The sequence below is a fragment of the Genypterus blacodes genome, unplaced genomic scaffold, assembly GCF_046128005.1.
Source record: "Genypterus blacodes isolate CSIRO-AG114 ecotype Tasmania unplaced genomic scaffold, CSIRO-AGI_Gbla_v1 ptg000012l_1, whole genome shotgun sequence".
NCBI classification, from domain to species: Eukaryota; Metazoa; Chordata; class Actinopteri; order Ophidiiformes; family Ophidiidae; genus Genypterus; species Genypterus blacodes.
In genome coordinates this window covers 6,184,459-6,202,672 of record NW_027466826.1, presented here as the reverse complement: position 1 = coordinate 6,202,672, position 18,214 = coordinate 6,184,459, and the positions used below count along the sequence as shown (strand labels likewise).

Here is an 18,214-nt window from a genome sequence, read left to right as displayed (position 1 = left end):
TGTACTATTTTCTACAATAAAATGTGAGATTCTTTGTTGTTGAATAAAAGCAGTAAGTTTGCAATCACTTATACTGCAATCAAGCCAATGAATCATTTTCTTCCTAAGGCTGACTCCAGCTCTGAGGATCACTTTGTCAACATACTATTGTCTGTCTGTCTGTCTATCTATCTATCTATCTATCTATCTATCTATCTATCTATCTATCTATCTCTCACTCAAACATACATATACAGATATATAGTTATATGTACAAATAACATACATGCTGATTTTAAACAAAGTTATTTTCCGTAGCTATTAAGGACAAATCCAATTGCGACTTTAAGGCATGACAACTTCTTTAATTCAAAACAGTCATTTGTACAAAAAATGTACACACACAAAATACACATGAACAGCTACAGTCTGTGTGGATGAATGAAGACGAGACAAACGATGCAAACAAGAAATGCACACACAAAGTAAGAGAAAGTGTTTTATGTTGCTTTGGTTCTAATCACAGTGGCTACATGTGAAAAAGATGATTTTGGTCTAAATATAAGACAATGTCACTCTGTTATACTATTAAGCGTTTTACATATTTACAATGAAAATGGTGATGTGGCAATGAAGGGAATTCAGAGAGGAGAGAGGAAATATATAGTTTAATAACTAAATAACAGTCTGATGTCTGCTGAATGTGGATATTATTGGACAAAACCAATTTATACCACAAAAAAGTCCATATTTGTGGCTTTGATTCATTCACACAAAGCCGTTCCCACACTAACAGGCCTTTAATGATCTGGATTCTGCTGCATTGCGGCTGGATCTTATCAGGTGGTTGCGTTTCCTCCTCCTTCCATGGATAATATTCATCCATTTATAAAACACTTAATGTTTTTTTGCATGGCCACAATCCAGGCGCGAGTGCCCGTTTGCAGCAAGTCACAACTCCTGATTCAGAATTATTCAACAAGAGCAAGACGGAAGATGTTAGGGCTACATGTCCTGCGCGTGGATGGATTTTATCTAATGAATATGATTATCAATGATACTGATGAATCCCATCTACCTTTCATGTAGAGAGGGAAATAAAACTCCTGCACTTGCATGATCTCAGTCCAGCATCATCAAAAAGTAATTTTAACAAGTGCATGCAAGTATAACCAGACATGACATGCAGGAAAAGGTGGCGATGAAGATGGAGCGGTGTCATTTTACACTGATAGTTATGAAAGATCATTTACAGTAAAGTCACAGCAGATACCTTCAGTTCTAAAGATGCAAACAAATCACAAAAACATGATTTTCCTGCTTTACAGTTTCGGCTGCGGTCGTTCTCTCACTGATCGTTAATCTGTTGCGGAACTATCGGTAGGTGATATATAAGCTATGAATGTATTTATACTTTGTGTAAACTGGTCATAAGTAATGATTAACCAACACTGATATTGATATTACAACATAATACCTTCAGGTGCTACTGTATGTATATATATATGAATATATATATATATATATATATTTATATGTAAAATACTACATCTGCATTATATAGATTTGTTTCAGTATTATTCCTTAATATATACTCTTTCTAAAATAATAGATATGCTCAGTGTAACACAGATAACACATAACACTGTATGTCTCCCTGTATATGCTCGACATTTGTGACAACAGAGAATTACCCAACATGCTCTTCGATGCTCCAAGTTCTTATAAAAAAGGATTTATAGGATAATCTATACATATAAACTGTAGATGTCCTCTGATATTTACAGAGAGGTGTTATATGTTTGCTGTCTGAGATGAGGAGATGGATATCAACTTCCTTTCCATCTCCATGACTACAGACGTTGGACTGTCACAGACAAAAGATGAAGCTTGTGAGATTAAAGTGATAGAAGTCCAAAACGGTGGCCCTGCAGATCACAGAATGAGGCAATGTGACCGAAGACAGTTTGTCACAAAATATCGACCAAAATCTCCCAGCTTGACTGTCGACATCACAGCTGAATGACAAGCTGAGGATGAGCTTCTGCCAGGATAGTGTTTTCCTGCTTATGGTGGCAGTATGATTCATGAGGCGTTCATGAACAGCACAGACTGTAGGAGCCTTGAATCAGCAAAGAAAAATATCAGAGTATTCCTTTAGACATGTAGCTGTGTCACTGTGTGGCCTCTCTTGGAAATATGTATACGTGTATATGTGTAACCGAGAAGAATACAGAGTAGAGGAAGATTAGGAAGACTCAACCGTGCTTTTAACCTGTGTGCTGCCTTAAGGTGAATAATTAGCAATGATAGAGAAGAGGGGTGAAGAGGAAAACCGGATATTTGTAATAACCGTGTCTACAGATCAAACACTTACTCACATGCTCAGTAAGATCAATTTTTGTAAGCATATACAACATTGGAAAAACAGTGTTGCTAAGAAAAAGATGCAAGAAAAACAAGCAGCTCCTGAATGGATCCAGACAAGTGACATATTAGTGTTTCCTATGATTGTTTGGGCTCCATCTCCTCTGTAGTTTGAGCAAATGATAGAAAAGGACGCTGACATTTAGGCAAACCAAGAATCAAACAGCATATCAAACTGTTTCCTGAATTTTGAAACGTGTAGGGAAGTTGTGTGAGAGTGTTTTGATGCCTGTTGTTATTATGAAGGCTCAGTATGATGCATATGAACTGGAAGTATACTGAGGCCTTTATACTGGAGCTGTCTGGTGTGATCATCAAAACACATTTCTCTAAAAACAAAAATAAGGTAAGCTAAGGAAATATTTCTGTAACAAAATGATATTTCAAATAATAAATGACACAAAGGCCACACAGATGCAAACAGCACGTGTCGTATATTTGGTGTCGTTTTCCCTTTAGTTCTTAGATGTCGACAAACAAACCCAAGGATATTTAGAGTGAATCCAAAATGCGGTTGACCTGAATAGAACCAAACAGAACGTGACGCTCCACCAATTATAAAGCACCTTTTTCTTTCAAAGAACACCTCTACGCCTCCTGTACTTCATTTCACGCTCCGCTCTCCATCTCACCTTCCAAAAACTCATTTCCTTCATCGTTCATTATCTCTTGCATAATAGACAGATTGACACACCTGAGACCTGAGAGTTATCCTTACTGCTGATGAGATGATGCTGATGTTTGGATGCTGGTGGCTGCGTGTTCCAACCTCTTGTGCTCCCATAAAAAAGGTGTGACTGCACTGCTTGTGCGTGGAATCGGGAGTTGTCATTGTTTAATATCCTGACCTGAAACACAACTGGGAAAGATTTGAGACTTTTGTTTGCCTTATTTGTCTAACTGGTTGAAAAGTAATGCTGGTTTTTGTAGCAGGGATTCATTGGTTCGTATCTTAAACGCAAAATATCTCCATCTTATCAAGTTGGTTGTTCTGTTATTGAGTTCTGAAATTCAGAAGTGAGGTTGTTTTTTACCTGTTTCCAATAAAAAACAACTTGTTTCTGGAGTTTTCAGGAAATGAGACAGAATAAGGCAGATCCCTCTGTAATAGACGGTGACGGCAGAGACGCTACTGGATGTCCTGTTTGATGATACTTCTTTGTGATCCAGTTAAAGATGGTGGTTCAGTCAGTGCGGTGTTTGTTCTTCCGTCCCTGTTGGGTTTGACATATTCTGCGTCATTTCTGAGTGTTGGCTTTGTTCTTGTGTTTCTGTGCGCATACATACTGTATGTTTGTGTGTTTAGATCTCCGTGGCACTGATTTCCTCAAAGTGGATGTCGTTGCTGCCACTGTGGACTTCAAAGTCTTTCATGTCCCCGTGCTCCAGCTCCAGACTCAGCTCCCGCATCACTCGCTCCAGGTCTCGGTTGCGACGGTACATCTGGATGTAGTTCTGCTGCAGCTGTTTCTGATAGCGAATGACCTGTGTTGCGAGTAAACAGATCAACAGCTTAACACAGGAACTCCAGACAAGATCAGCAAGATGGCAGGTCAAACACGCCACCCCTTCAGGAGGTAATGGTAGATTGGAGGAAATTTGTAGGTGATGCCAATACAAAGACTGTCACAAATGGTGGCAGTCTTGGAGGTCTGTTACTCATCACTAACCATCCATGACCTACATGTGAGAGAACTTTAACAGAGATGTGTCATTGTAGTTTACCAGATTTCTTTACCTTTTCTTTTTCCTCTTTCCACACCCTCCTCTCCTTCTCAAAGTGTGAAAGCTGCTCCTCGCCGCTCCTCCTCTCATACATGAGCTCAGCCTTCAGTCTGTCCACCTTATAGGAGGAGCGAGAAAGAATCTTATTAACGACAAACCTTCATTCTTAAGCCATTTCTGAAAGGAAAATGTGCAGAAACGTACCTGCTGTTTGAGTCCCTGCACTGCTTCGGCATTCTGTCTCTGTGCCTTGGCTTCATCGCTCTCCCCTGCCCACACCAGGTGACTTTCCTCCCCATCACGGTACAGAGAGGGACTGGGACCTCCCCGCCCTGAAACAACTCTACCCTGTCGCAGGGCCATGCTCATATACTGCCCCTTCATGGTTGACCAGTGATTTATAGGTAGAGAGCCACTCTGTTTAGCCAGAGTGTCATGGAAGTGAACCGACTCATCCTCCAAACGGTTGACTTTCTCTCGGAGCAGCTCAGCTTCACTCTTGCGCCTCTGGAGTTCGTTCTCGCACACCTCCAGCTCCAGAGATCGGGTGCGCATGGCTGTTTGGGCCTCCTGAGAACGAACTTGGCTGGCTTGGAGCTCAGAACGGGCTTCTCTGAGCTGAGCCTTCAGCACCACGATGTCTCCGGCTTTCAGACTGAGCTCCGACTGGATCTCCTTCAGCTGCTGCTTCAGCAGAGAGATCTCTCCTGACTTCTGACACACCTGAGGGTAGGAGGGAGACAGACACCGAGAATGAAAAGCAAAATCCATCTACTTAATGGCAGTAGCTTGGGAGAACTGGCCATTAACAGCTTTTTAATTGAGGAGAGAACAGTCTGTGCTCTGCTCCATGAGGTTGAGTGTGCCAGGCAGATTCATTAAGTTAATTTGACCATCATAGAGGGGATTTCCATTATTTAACAGGCACTTGACCTACCTCCCACTTGGTCTCTTCCAAACGTGGTCCCAGCTGGGTCTGCTCTCTTTGGATGGTGGCACACCTCCTCTCTAGCGTCTCTCTGTCATGCATCAGAGAAGAGAAGTCTTCCTGCAGCTTCTTCTTCTCCTGCTGCAGCTGAAATACCTGATAGGGTTCAGACATGAAGATGTTTTAATTAAGAGTTTTATGGCATGTAGCATTTTACAAGGGACTAAGCTGGATGAGGTCAAATGCAGAGATTGAACACGAAAGCGTTAACACAATTCACACATTTACAGCTGAGTAGTGGCTCGTTCCAGAAGGAGAAGTGTGAGTAAATCATATTTACTCACAAAAAGAAATGTAATCATTTTGCATCTACCTGTAATTGCAGAACCTGTTGCGCCCTCTGAGCCTTCTGGGAGGTCTGCTTCATCTTAGCAGCACACGTCTGTCTTAGCTCCTCCATCTCCCTTTCACAGCGACACTGCTTCTCCTCATACACCTTTGAGGACAAATGAGTGAGAGTTCTGAGATTATTCTGTGCTCAGGTCCCTCCATATTATCCATTAATACTTTCAGACATCCAGGGTTAATCTATCTATGTAATCACTGGAATGGGAAGTCATCAGATCACACACACACACCACCATTTGATCCCATCTGGCTCATTATGTCTCACCTGGCAGATAGCAGCTTCATTCTCATCCAGATTTTCACGGAGCCTCTGAAGCTCCAGATCTCTCTCCCTCAACTTCTCTTCCAGTTCCCTCACCACTGCCTCATATCCCTCCACCGGTGGCGGCGAGTGGCCACAGGACCCGCTATCTGAAAGTGGCTGTCCACGTCCGCTCAGTGACCCCGAGCCTGTGCTTTTGCTGGAAGAAGAACGTCCGCTGTCCGAGTTAGTGTGACCATGGCTGCCGTTTGCGCATGAAGCGTTCCGAACCAGGCCCAGCACCGGCTCCAGAGGCCCACCTAAGCCCCCGGAGCCCGTGCTGGAGCCCTCGCTGGGGGCCAGACTGCAGCCTGTACTGCTGTGAGTGGGGAGGCTAGAGAGAGAGTTGCGCCCTGAATCTGACATGGAGCAGGACTGGCTGTTCCGAGCATTGTGAATTACGCTGTAGGAGTTACCCTTCCCCTCAGAACTGGAACTGCTGCCACCTCCGCCTCCACTGAGGCTGTGAGATCCTCCAAGAGGCAGCAGGAGGTTGAGACTGCTCTGGCTCTCGGACAGACTGCTGCCCACCGGCTGTGGAGACAGGTACTGTACAGAGTGACGATTCTTGGGGAGTACAGGTTTGAATGCTGTCGGGCGGATCAATACTTTCTCCATATTCTGAAAAGACACAGAGAGCATTAGTGATTAATAAGAGTTCACAAAGGCTCATTAGCTACGGGTGAGTGATATTCATGTTTCATTAAGCAATTATCTTGTCTGATTCTCACATTACAGGGCATTAAGTGAAACATATACAATAGATAATGACCATAGGAGAGAGAGGAGACTAGAAGACAGTAAGCATGTTTTAACAATATTCCTCAGGGCTCAGTAAATACCTCACTTAAAGTAAGGGAGCTCTCACACTGATCACAAGGTCAGTAGATGTCAAATGATCTACCTCAGCTTGTCAGGGCAGTGATTAGGTTTCTCTCTATAGAAATAAATAGCCAATTAGACAGTTGAACCGTATACTGTACTCTTGAGCTCTATCGAGAAAGAGCTCTGGTATTTGTGTTGTATGTGTTTCCAGCTGCATCGTTTCACTTCATTTACCTTTTCTAACTGTCCAGACACTGGGATGAGTTTGGGTGGGGGTCCTCCTATATTTCCGTTCATTGTTCTGTTGTCTTTTTTGTCCTCTGAGTCACTGCAGGGACTCGCAGCTGCCAGCATCAGGTTATCATTCCACTCTCCCACCACCACCTTGTTGCTCACATACCCAAAGCTTCCATTACTTCCAGAACTTATCGCACCAGCAACCATTTCCACCCTCCCTCCACCAGCGGAGTTACCCGGTCGGGGTTGCTTCTTGGTGGGCAGCGGTGGAGGGAGAGCCTGGACCAGGGGTTGCGTCTGGTTGGTGATATCAAGCAGCTGCTCCAATGAGCTTCCACTGCGAAGGGTATTATCCTGCAGTCGGAAGCAGCTGGTAGCCTGTATGGAGCGCCGGGGCTTGTTGGTAAACTCACTGGCAGCCCGGCAATGTCTCTCCTGGTAAGTACGGCTTGATATCAGACTGCTGACAGAACCCATTAGTATCCCAGAGCCGCAGGGCACACAAGGGCCGGAGCAAGGACCTGAAGGGGACTTGGACGATAGCGGTCTGTACTCCTGGATGTCGAGAGCAGGACTTGGGCGGTCAGTCATGGACACAGGCAGCGCCTGAACCAGAGCCATGGTACCCTAATGGCATCAGACACAGCATTCACTGTAAGATGAAAGAGACACAAACAACACGTTACTATTAAACTTCATCTGCTGGAGAGTCGATGGTATAATGACAGATAATTATAATAGATAAGACTGATTCTTTATTCGCCACATATCCAAACCTAGTGGAATGTGTGGTCTGTACAGCATGGGACCTCTGCATCACCATACACACATAAATACGTACATAAATATGACAGCAAAAACAGCAACATATGAGAATTGAATAAGTTGCTTGTTTTGTTGGTACACAATCATACATCCAAACTCACAATACAATTGAATTCTTATTCCTTCATATCGTTAATATATTAGTACAATCGGATTAATAAAACATGGTAAACATTTCACTAAATATCAAAGCTCACCACACAAAACACAGCACATTTGTGTGTTTTCTTACATGTATGTTTTAAAAGTAGTGATCCAAAGTATTTGGGTTTGAGAAACAGACTTCATGCTGGATTCACATTGATGGCTCAACAACCAAATCTAAACGAATAGAGATTTAGCAGGGTGGACCAGCTGTAAACACCTGGGAATATATAAAGAGGTGAAGGGTGCAAAGAGAGAGGAGACATGAGAGAGAGACTATAAAGATATGTGTGGTATGCACTTAAGTTTGACCACTTCCCACGTCAAGGAAAATAAATCATGTTCACAACCTGCTTCCACTGTTTATCAAGCCGCCCCTCCTCTTCTTCCCTCTCAGCCTTGACAAGCACTTCTCAGGGAGGAATAATAAAATAAACAACCCTTTGAGATGGTCATCCATGACCCTAACAAGCCCTAAACCCATGACCCCCTGCAGCAGTGGATTGGCTCCGACTCCTCCCACACTCCTTCCTCTAAGGATACATTTTTGCGGCTTCTCTGGCAACAAATCCCAGCAGAAAAGTCCCCCTCTGTTAGCGCTCAATAATACAGAACAGCGTCTTCATCTCTACGGGCCAAGCTTCCACAAGAACCAGAAACTGCTGGAGTCATACAGATTCCCTCTTCGTGGCTAAATTCCTCTTAAAGTAACATAGTTATAATCCTCAACCCACCCTCTCAGTTCTTCCACTTTCACCACAATACACTGTCAGCAGCACAAGCCAGACACAAACCAGCTATTGGGGCTAAAAATAGCAAGCATCTCAAGTGCCTGAAATCATTCTGATAGTCTTTCATGAGGGGCTTCTTTCAGCAACGAAGTTCAAACGTATACTCCCAATACTGTTGAGAGAAGCTATGAAGGGTCACCCCAGGGGAATGTTCTATCATGTCCTGACACTGTATTGTATTATTATATAATTCTGAGTTGTTTAACAGTTGAAGGCAGCCTCAAAGGCAAGTCACTGCTTCTTTCAGGGACGAGAGTTACAGTGTGTTTGAAATGTTACCCTCCATGTGGTAAAATTTGGCCCGGGATGAGAGAAAGAGATTCCTAGGTAGTTCTCGAACGACATTCAGAAAGGAGATCTCTGACAGGGGAATAATCCTGTTAAGTCTGTAAATAACAGGCCAGAGAGGAAGCCTTTTATTGCACAGCAGCAGATCGCCCCTCGCAACGACATGCAACTTCTGAAGTGTTCCGCAGTCTCTGCAGGATGGAAAGAAAGAGACCAAGAGGAAAATAAAGGAATGAGGTTTAGGAGTGAGAGGACAATGGCGGGCTGAGTGGTGGTGACGGCTGGGGGTTTAGGAGAATTCCTAATACTAGATACTCCACAAAGAAAGGCTCTCAAGGCTCCTGAGTTGTAGGGAAAACCAAAGTCCTAATACAGGGTCAGGGTCTGAGAAGCACAGGGCAATCGAACATCAAAGAGACATCGTTTTCCATTTCACATCGATCATCTTCTCTCCTGTGTGTTACTGCTTTCCTTTAACATGCCGAGTTAAGTGTCAATCATCTCTATCATCCAATTCTAGTCCTAATCCATCCAGTTCACCTGCCTTATCTCTGTCACTTACATCTTTCTCATTCCAGTCTCTGCCACCACACCTGAGCCCCGTTTACCCCTCAGTCCTCAAACTACACACCAGCTCTTTTCCCTCAGTTAGTTGCCAGATCAGTTGGCCTGTTTCCTGAGTGTTTGCCTTGTGATTTTGATGCCACAGCTTGTTGTATGCCTCCCAGCCTTAGAGCTTTCTGTGCTTTGTCCTTGAAATCAATAATGGGTACATCTACCAATTACTTAGTATCAACACTTGGAAATTAGATTCCAGAATGTTTCCATGAGTTAACAGTGGTACACAGTAATAAGTAGCATATACAGCAAACTACTACTACGATATAGGGAACAGAGTGTAAGAGTGGACTGCAATCTGAGCACACACCTCACGTCCTCGCTCTTCAACGTTTTTAAACCATAATAATAAGGCCTCTTCCTTCAAAACGGGAGGCTGTATCCTGTTTCAGGGAAGCATACTGCATCATTTCCGGTTGCCAACTGTGTCACTGGCTGCTTCTTAGTTTTAGTTAATGTTAAATTGGGATTGCCACTGTATATATAATAATGCAGTCTTCATGCAATCACACCAAGGTTTGTTTGCGTGTGTGTGAGTGTGTTGTCCTATTTTTTATGATTCTACATAGGGCTGAATGATCAATTGACTACCTTGCACCTCCATTCCAATACAATGACTCTCTGACCTACCCCCACATTGACTGACTTTAGGTTCCATTTTGTGCTGTCTCAGCATTTGTTCGACGCACACACAAAGACTACACAACCAGAGTTGCTCCTATACTTCCTGGCATACATAATAATGTCAGTTTGGAGGAAAAAGCACTACAACCACAGAGGTTTGATATAAGGGCCGGTTCATCATAAGTCTATTTTCTGATTTTGCAAACAACCACTGTGAACGATTACAACACAGGAGGTAGTGGACAAAGCAGCAGAGACGTATGGACAATTACAGTTATTTGCTTTAACTCTACTTATGCATTTGACAAAACTTTGTAAACATTCAGTTGTGTAGAAATAGCTGTAGCCCTCCTTTCTCACATTTTCTGCAAGGACAAACGCATCACATTCTTGCTTCCATTTGTTCTTGCATGTTTCAATATCAACTTGCAGATTGTTGGTTGGCTCTGTTGTAGGTGATGAGCTCATTTGAACATTGTTGATTATTGACTCATTATTTAAGTTGGCCCTTATGATTGACTTCACTTGACAAATGATAAGAGTACTGCATTTCTACATTAGTTCTTTAATTGTGGGTGAGCACAAACAACATATGCATTAATTTGCTTGAACTGGGTTGTGCCTGCATTGTGATTGTTCTAAAGCCCCTCCTACCCCCTTGCTAAGCGGATGATCTTCAATCAATGAATAACCTTTTGCACAGGCTGATCCAGTCTGTGTTCCATTGACTGAACATCAACTGGGGTGTAGCAGATAGGAAGGTGGAGGAGGGAGTTGCTCAAATTACGCCTTGAATCCAAACATTCTAGTTTCACAGACGACTGCTTTAAGTACTGTACTTAGTGTATATGTACTTAGTTACCTCCCATCTCTGGCACTCAAACCCTAACCTGTGTAAGTGCCGAGTGTCTTTCCATTCAAACCAGAAAGACAATATTCAGGATGCTGTAAAGTCTGACTTCATTAAAATAGGATTTCTTGGGTGAAACACAGAGAGAAGGTTTCAAGTGAGCGTGAGCAAAAAGAATTGGCAAAGACGTCTCCCCTCATTTTCTTTTCCCTCTTTTACAACCAACTTGTTACTGTTGTGGGGTTAAGTTTCATTCTCTGTTTGGAAGTGTTGTCATGGCAAATGAGGCCAAAGATTTCATGCCCAGGCTGAAATGAGATGGACAGGGGGTGAGAGAGGAAGGAACAGAGAGGAAGCAGATGAGCAATTGATAAACAAAATTAGTATTCGGACAATAAATATAAAACTATCTTTGAAATATAACTGCAATAGCTGTGGACTGTTAGTTATCAGTCGCTTCACACTGGAAGAAATTAAAGCGCCCAGTGTGAAAAACAAAGATGGCTTGACATTCCTGGTTTGGGATTTTCCAGACGTTTTTTTTTTTTTTTCCAGCCGCAAACCAGCAATCCAGCGATGGTCAGCGGTCAGACAGGCAGACACTGGAAATACCAAGAATGTCGGTGGTAGAGAGATTAGCCGAGCCAGTGGACTACTGTCTGTCAGGATCAATGACCAGATCAACCTCAAAGGCCCCGATGTGTTTCAGAAGACAAGAGAGAGCCAGATAAACACACGCTATTGAATAATGTGGCAGTATAGCCCGAGAACTGTCTTTAGCCTTTCATAACACGTCCCCAAAAAAGACATACAATTATTAGTTGTATGAATGATCAGAGTGTATTGTGGTGCACAGCCAAGAGATGAAAGGATAGAGAGGAGGGGATGTCAAAGTTTTCCCTCCGAAAGTTCTCTTCCTTCCCCCCTGGCAGTATGAGCGATGCCGACCCATTGTTTCAGTTTAAAAGAGGGGAGAGCACGGAGGAAGGTTGTTATCTCCCCACACTTTGACTGACAATGAGAGACAACATGGAGGGGTGGGGAGAAGTAGGGAGAGAGGGGATGACTACCAACTCCAGGCTTCCCTTAGGTAGGAGAAGCACCATAGCCGAGGATACATATGCCGAGAACATCTACACATCAGTGCGGTATCCTCACATGCGTGCACACACACGTGTCGAAATGCATGAACACACACACACAATTACTAAATAGAGCTAGGCTAATGTATTCCACAACAGCTATTACATAAGCAGTGATGCCTCGGTGTATCTGTGCCAGCCTCCATGCATAATTCATTTCCGTTCCTTACAAAATATCCAATATGGCAAAGCGCGCACACACACACACACACACACACACACACAGACGCCTGCATGATACTGCAAACTGGAGGGAGACGGAGGGGTGATAGACCGGCATGGAAAACAGTCACCTCACTGATCTCTCTCTCTCTCTCCCTCTCTCTCTTTCTCTCTCAGAGACACACACAAAAGGTTCCATCATATCTCTCAACAAGGGACATTATTCAATAACTTAACATTAATATCTAGCTGAAGGTTTGGCTCTATATTTGGAGCTGAGAAGAATGAGAGATGATTTGTTTTCCTCTTCCGACAGCTTTTTCTTAGCTTGATAATTGAGTACATTGAGACATTGAGAACGACATTGCTGGAACGTTTGAATTTGAATGCACTTCTTCTGATAGTACTGGAGTCTTTCATTACTATTACTCACATTTCTATTGTGGATCAAGTAAAGAATTTGATTACTTCTTCAACCAATGCAGTACGTGCATTGGCACAGCAATCAGATACACACACACACACACACACACACAATGTATTATAAGTCAAACTGATTGGAACGACATATATGCCCTTGCATCAGGTGACGCATATTTACCTCATTTGTTTTGTTCAGGGCGGATGATGCAACCCCCCACTCTCCTTTCACCCCATGGAGTTAAGCTTCACGTTTACCTTTGCAGCTTGATACCAGTCCATTACAGCTGCTGTGTTTATGGAGTGCAACGTCAGCCTGTCTCACTCTGCCAGAACCCAGTCTACATAATTACAGTCTTCTCACAGCTAGCTCACTCCAATAAAACCACAACATGACATAGTCACACTACAGCTACTACAAAGAGTTGTCTTTGAATGCAGTCAATGACCGGCTTCCAACCGCCTGTCTGTAAACTGTATCTGCTGACACAGCTCTCTGGGACTGCAACAAACTTCATCAGAACCCTGTAACATGTGGCACCAGGATCCGTGAAATTACACACAGAGGGACAACAGACAAACAACAGCAGCCAGTGCTCCCAAAATGCTTTGTCATCTAAAAAAAAGCATAGATTCCAAAACACTGTTCCTCTTATAGATATGTGAAGCTGGGGAAACACTTTTAAAATGTGTGACTACAGTCTCTGACAGAAATATAGATGCTGCCTCATGCCCTTTCTTGTGTGTGTGTGTGTGTGTGTGTGTGTGTGTGTGTGTGTGTGTGTAGACACTGAGCAGATTGAATAACACCCCCTCCTTCTTTCGGCCAACTACCCGGAGGGTGGGACAGCTTTTCTCGGCTAACATTTCAAATCAATACCTTGTAGGCTGTAAGGAGAGATAAGTCAGGGTCTAGATTAGAGAACAGAGGGTGACATCCCCCCCAAAAAACTCACCCTGCTTGAGTCCAAACCACCAGGATGGTGTCTGTCTGTCTTCTGTAAATCCTTTTCTGTAAATCCAAGCTAGAGGCCTGACAACATTGGGAACCTAACTTGAGATCAACTGACTCCAAATCTCCCAGCTATCTCACTTTTCTTCAACGTTGTTTCTACAGGCTTTCAACAATTACATGCCAACTACATTTCCAAACCTTTCCTAAGTAACATGTGGATTAACAATATATCATGTATTTATGTCAGATGAAAACAGGGACAGATTCTACCATTTCTTTGGCAACCTTTTTGTTAGTATTATGTTTTTATCGGCAGTTAGTCAGGCATTATTAAAAGTACTTTTACCTGGCATTGTGATGAACCTGAGTGCCAGATTTGACATGTTCTATAGGACAATTGTTGCCATGTTCTCTCATTCATAAGTGCCAGATACCAGCCTTTTTTGGAAGATGCATAGAAACAGTGTTCTAGTGAGTCTTTACATAATGGTGGCTCTTTGAATGCCGGATCTCTAATGCAGAGAGTTGACGTTTCCTTAGCTGACTTGACATGTTGACTTTTCTCGTACATATGTTACGTATGCAGGAGCTTGTTAACACACTGATTGTCACTGGCTTTCACCTGGCACACTCCTGGCAACAACATATTGGTAATGTTGCACTGTATTCCGACAAGAAGGCTGCGATTGGTCAATTGGTATCACGAGACAGTGCAACGTTGGGACTTCTTTCTCGGTTTGTACAAATACGACTGTATAGTTATAAGTTCAGGCTAGATCCATAGAACCATAACCTTAACCTTGAACCTTGAAAGTGTGTTAACTTCAAGTATTCAAAGGATTTCTTCAGTTCCAGTAGAGAGAGGAATGTGAGGTCAATTGGTATACATGTTTTTCCCATGTCTTCCTAATTGGCCACAGACTTCTGGACTGACGCCTACTCGTCGCAATACAGGTGGGAAAACATTTTATGAATTCTTTTAAATATATAAGAATATCTTTCCACATATTTATCGTGGGACGGCTCAAAAGACTTAGCCTAAGGTCTAAAAACAAACATCTCTTGCTGATTTCCTAACCTGAAGCGAGAGCAGATATTTTGAAGAAGCAACTCAGGGCACTTGAAACGTATAAAACAAATACTTAATTAGTCATGATGGTTTATTTGTTGCACACCTCCACATACCAGCCAGGTGACTGAGAATCATCTGACTGCCTGATATGTTTTCAATCTAAGGCTGAGGTAACTTAGACGGACTTTGAGTGTGCTTCTTCACCATCATTTGTCAAGAAGACCTCAGCTCATCTGGAATTTGGAAGTCAGCAGTGACGTAGTGGCTTTCACTGACCCGAGTTTTTTTTCTGAAGTGGGATGTTGAACTCAAACTCCGTCACACACGTTCCACTAATGCCTTTCTGCACGTAGAAAGACATTAGTGGATGTAAGCCCTGCACGGAGCCCTGTATGTGGCTTTCACGCAGACATTTCTTTCACTCCGAACAAGTTTGACTACATAACGGACCCTTTTAGTTGACGTTCTAATAGAAACGCATGTAACCCCCCTCTCCCCCCTCTCGCTACTCACACAAGCAGAAGCCCTGCATCGCTGCCTCCGCTCTCCCCGGTCTGTCCTGAGAAAAAACAAAATCATTCCATCGGTCCGTCAGCTCCGATTGTCCGCGTGTCTCCGTCTGTCCCCCCCCCGAAGTCCCCACTCCTCCACTATGCGTTGTGCTGCTCCAGCCTGGCACGAAGACTTTCTAATAACAGACCCTTCTTCCTGTTGTGTCCTCCTCCTCCTCCTCCTCCTCTGACTCCACTCCACTGTTCCTCTTCTCAGCTTTCCTTCCCTGCTGTCTGCCTTGGCACCACCTCCCCCTCCTCCTCCTCCCTCCCCTCTCTCACTTTTGTCTGCAAGCTTCTCTGCTTCTTCCCTCTTTTAACACATACACACACACCCACGCACACACATACACACAACCACACCTCCCTCTCTGCCTCTCTCCTCCCCCATCTTTTTTGCATAACAAAATGACAGAATTTTTTTCTCTTCTGTTCAGTTGCCACGAGAGTTCCACGTGTGTCAAGTGGAACACATCCCTTCATCCCTATCTCTATCATACTGTACGTCCTGTTTCTAACTACAGATACACTTAGATACACTTATGGAATGATCAAAATGAGAACTACATCAAAAGCTTACAGCCAGCAAGTGTGAGAGGGAGAAAAAGGGCAGAGGGAGGAGGGGCGAGCCAGTGTACCCAGATGGGCTATACATGACATCACTGTTTTTTTTTTGCTCATCTTTTTACTTGCTCTTACACTCCTGCGCTCCCTTGTGTGTGTGTGTGTGTGTGAAGCTGAGCTGTGAGCATTCATCAGCAGGTAACAGGGAGAATTTTGTTTGTGGCGTGTCGAGGCCGTCGGTGAAGTTATGAGGGTGAGGAGGAGAGGAGGAAGTGTGTGTGTGTACTGGGCACAAGGCATACTACAGCAGGATATGACCAGTGGTGGAAAAAATGCTCTGAAGTTTTACTAGAAAAAAAAGTCACAACACCACAATGGAACTTCATTATAAGTAAAAAACTAACAAAATGTGTGATTCTGAAATGATGCCATCGTAATTGTGTGGTGATACACAACAAACCCTCCTCTCCCCTTAAAGTGAAAGTTTGTACAATAAATCACATTGACACTACAAAGACATAAACACACATGCACACACACACATTACTACATGCTTCATTTCTGCTGTGGTCACCAGCAGAAACCTTTGTAACTGAGACATTTCAAACAAAACATTTAACTAAGCTGCTGCTGGGCTGTGTGTGTGTGTGTGTGTGTGAGTGTAAAAACTAACAATCTGACTTTGAAAGTTAGAATAGCCTTTTCTTGGTGTAATAAGTAAAGCAACTTTGACATATCTCTACTTTGACACTGTAAACCAAGCTTAGGTTAAATGTGGGCTGTAATCATCTCAAACTCAACACACACCATACACCCATCTTCAAATTGGGACAGAAGTTGGTTAGTGTTTTGGCTCGACTTGTCCATATTGCAATTATAAAATATGAGACATTTCAATATTTCTTTTATTTCCAGGCCTGGTGAATATATTCAGTCAAATTCCATGACTTTTCCAGGGTTTTCCTGACCATGGAAACACTGAAACAATAAGCTCACAGCTTGTGTTCAGTTTATCAAGTTAACCCCTGACAGCACAGAAAGCAGACATAAGGTGGAAAAAAGAGGAGAAAAAGATGAGACATATTGGGTGTCTTTTTTTTTTTTTTTTTATAAATGAGAGAAGGGGACAGCTGGCCTGAGTCGGGGTAAAAAGAGAACAGATCTGTAATGGAGAAGCGGGAAAGAAGAGAGGAAGACAGCTGCTACTGAGTTGAACACATTATTATCACCTCACGTAGCTCACATTGAAAGAAGCCTTGTGCAAAGAAACGACTAGAATGTAGAGCGAGAGTGTGTAGAGAGTGTGTTCCAAGGCTACATAGCACATTGAAATGATGGTGGTTCTTCAGAATGGGGGGAACAAACACAATGCAGAATAAAACCTGTATTCTTGTTTAAAAATATTAGAAAATAGTCACAGTTCTAATAAAAGAAAAAAAATGTGTTTCTTTTCCAAAATAAGTTGAAACTAAAGTAATTATTCCTCCATTCTTAAACAAATGAAAGTGGACAAAAACAACAACAAATTGAAGGAACAAAATGATTGATACCTCTTAAAAGTGATAGTGAATAATTGGAACAGGTGTCTTCAATCTTATAATCATTCATTCAGTCAATTTTGTGTGTTTTGTATCATTATATGCTCCACACACACACGTGGCCAAAGAGAAAGAAAAGTAGAGCATTGTCTCAAAAGATAAGGAAGAAAATCAATTGCCAAGCATGGTCAAGGTAAAGGCTACAAGATCGTCTCCAAGCAGCTGGATGTTCCTGTTACCAAGGTTACTTATATCACAAAGTTTCGTAGAACCCGAGCCAAACTACAAGGACGTGGCAGAGATATGTTTGAAAGAGAAACCTTTTAAAAGAGGTCTGACTGGAGTTTTTTTGCGAAAATGCATGTTAAGAAACCACAAAGCTCCTGGGAGAATGTTCATGGGAATGACAAAAAATAGATCTTTGGTTAGTCACATCAGCTCTATGTTCACAGAAGAAACATTAAGCTTTCAATAACCTTCCATGGGAGTCATACAACTCCCTACTTCCCTCGCTTTCAGCCCCACTAAGATCCACAGAGCGGCGACAGAGAGAGATCAGAAGTGAGTCAGGTTCATGGCATCAAAAAAGGAGACTTGAGCTCTAACGGTTGATAGATAACTAAGCTCCTAATGTTGATTTGTAGTGCAGGCCCAAGTTGTGCTTCTCTTATGTCCAGTGTTTGATCGACCCTAGTGTGAAATGATTAAATGCTGTTTCGCTCCACCCTGTGATGTCAAATCTAAGATAACCCTTCTTAAGTGGAAGGACGTGAGACATCAGAGGTGGAACAAATATCATTTTACAACTTCAGCCTCTTTAAAGAATGTTGGAGTGTGTGA

The 18,214-nt window shown here is 42.9% G+C and overlaps 1 protein-coding gene across 1 annotated transcript; it reads right to left on the bottom strand.

Moving 5' to 3' along the window:
• Nucleotides 1-323: 323 nt before the first annotated feature.
• Nucleotides 324-15,539, bottom strand: lzts2a (leucine zipper, putative tumor suppressor 2a). The gene is made up of 8 exons (XM_076165110.1): nt 15,235-15,539; nt 6,828-7,482; nt 5,733-6,389; nt 5,433-5,555; nt 5,069-5,215; nt 4,336-4,854; nt 4,145-4,249; nt 324-3,891 (listed from the first exon to the last, which is right to left on the bottom strand). The coding sequence occupies exons 2-8, from the start codon at nt 7,449-7,451 to the stop codon at nt 3,709-3,711; spliced, it is 2,358 nt and encodes a 785-aa protein (XP_076021225.1). The 5' UTR covers nt 7,452-7,482; nt 15,235-15,539; the 3' UTR covers nt 324-3,708.
• Nucleotides 15,540-18,214: the final 2,675 nt, after the last annotated feature.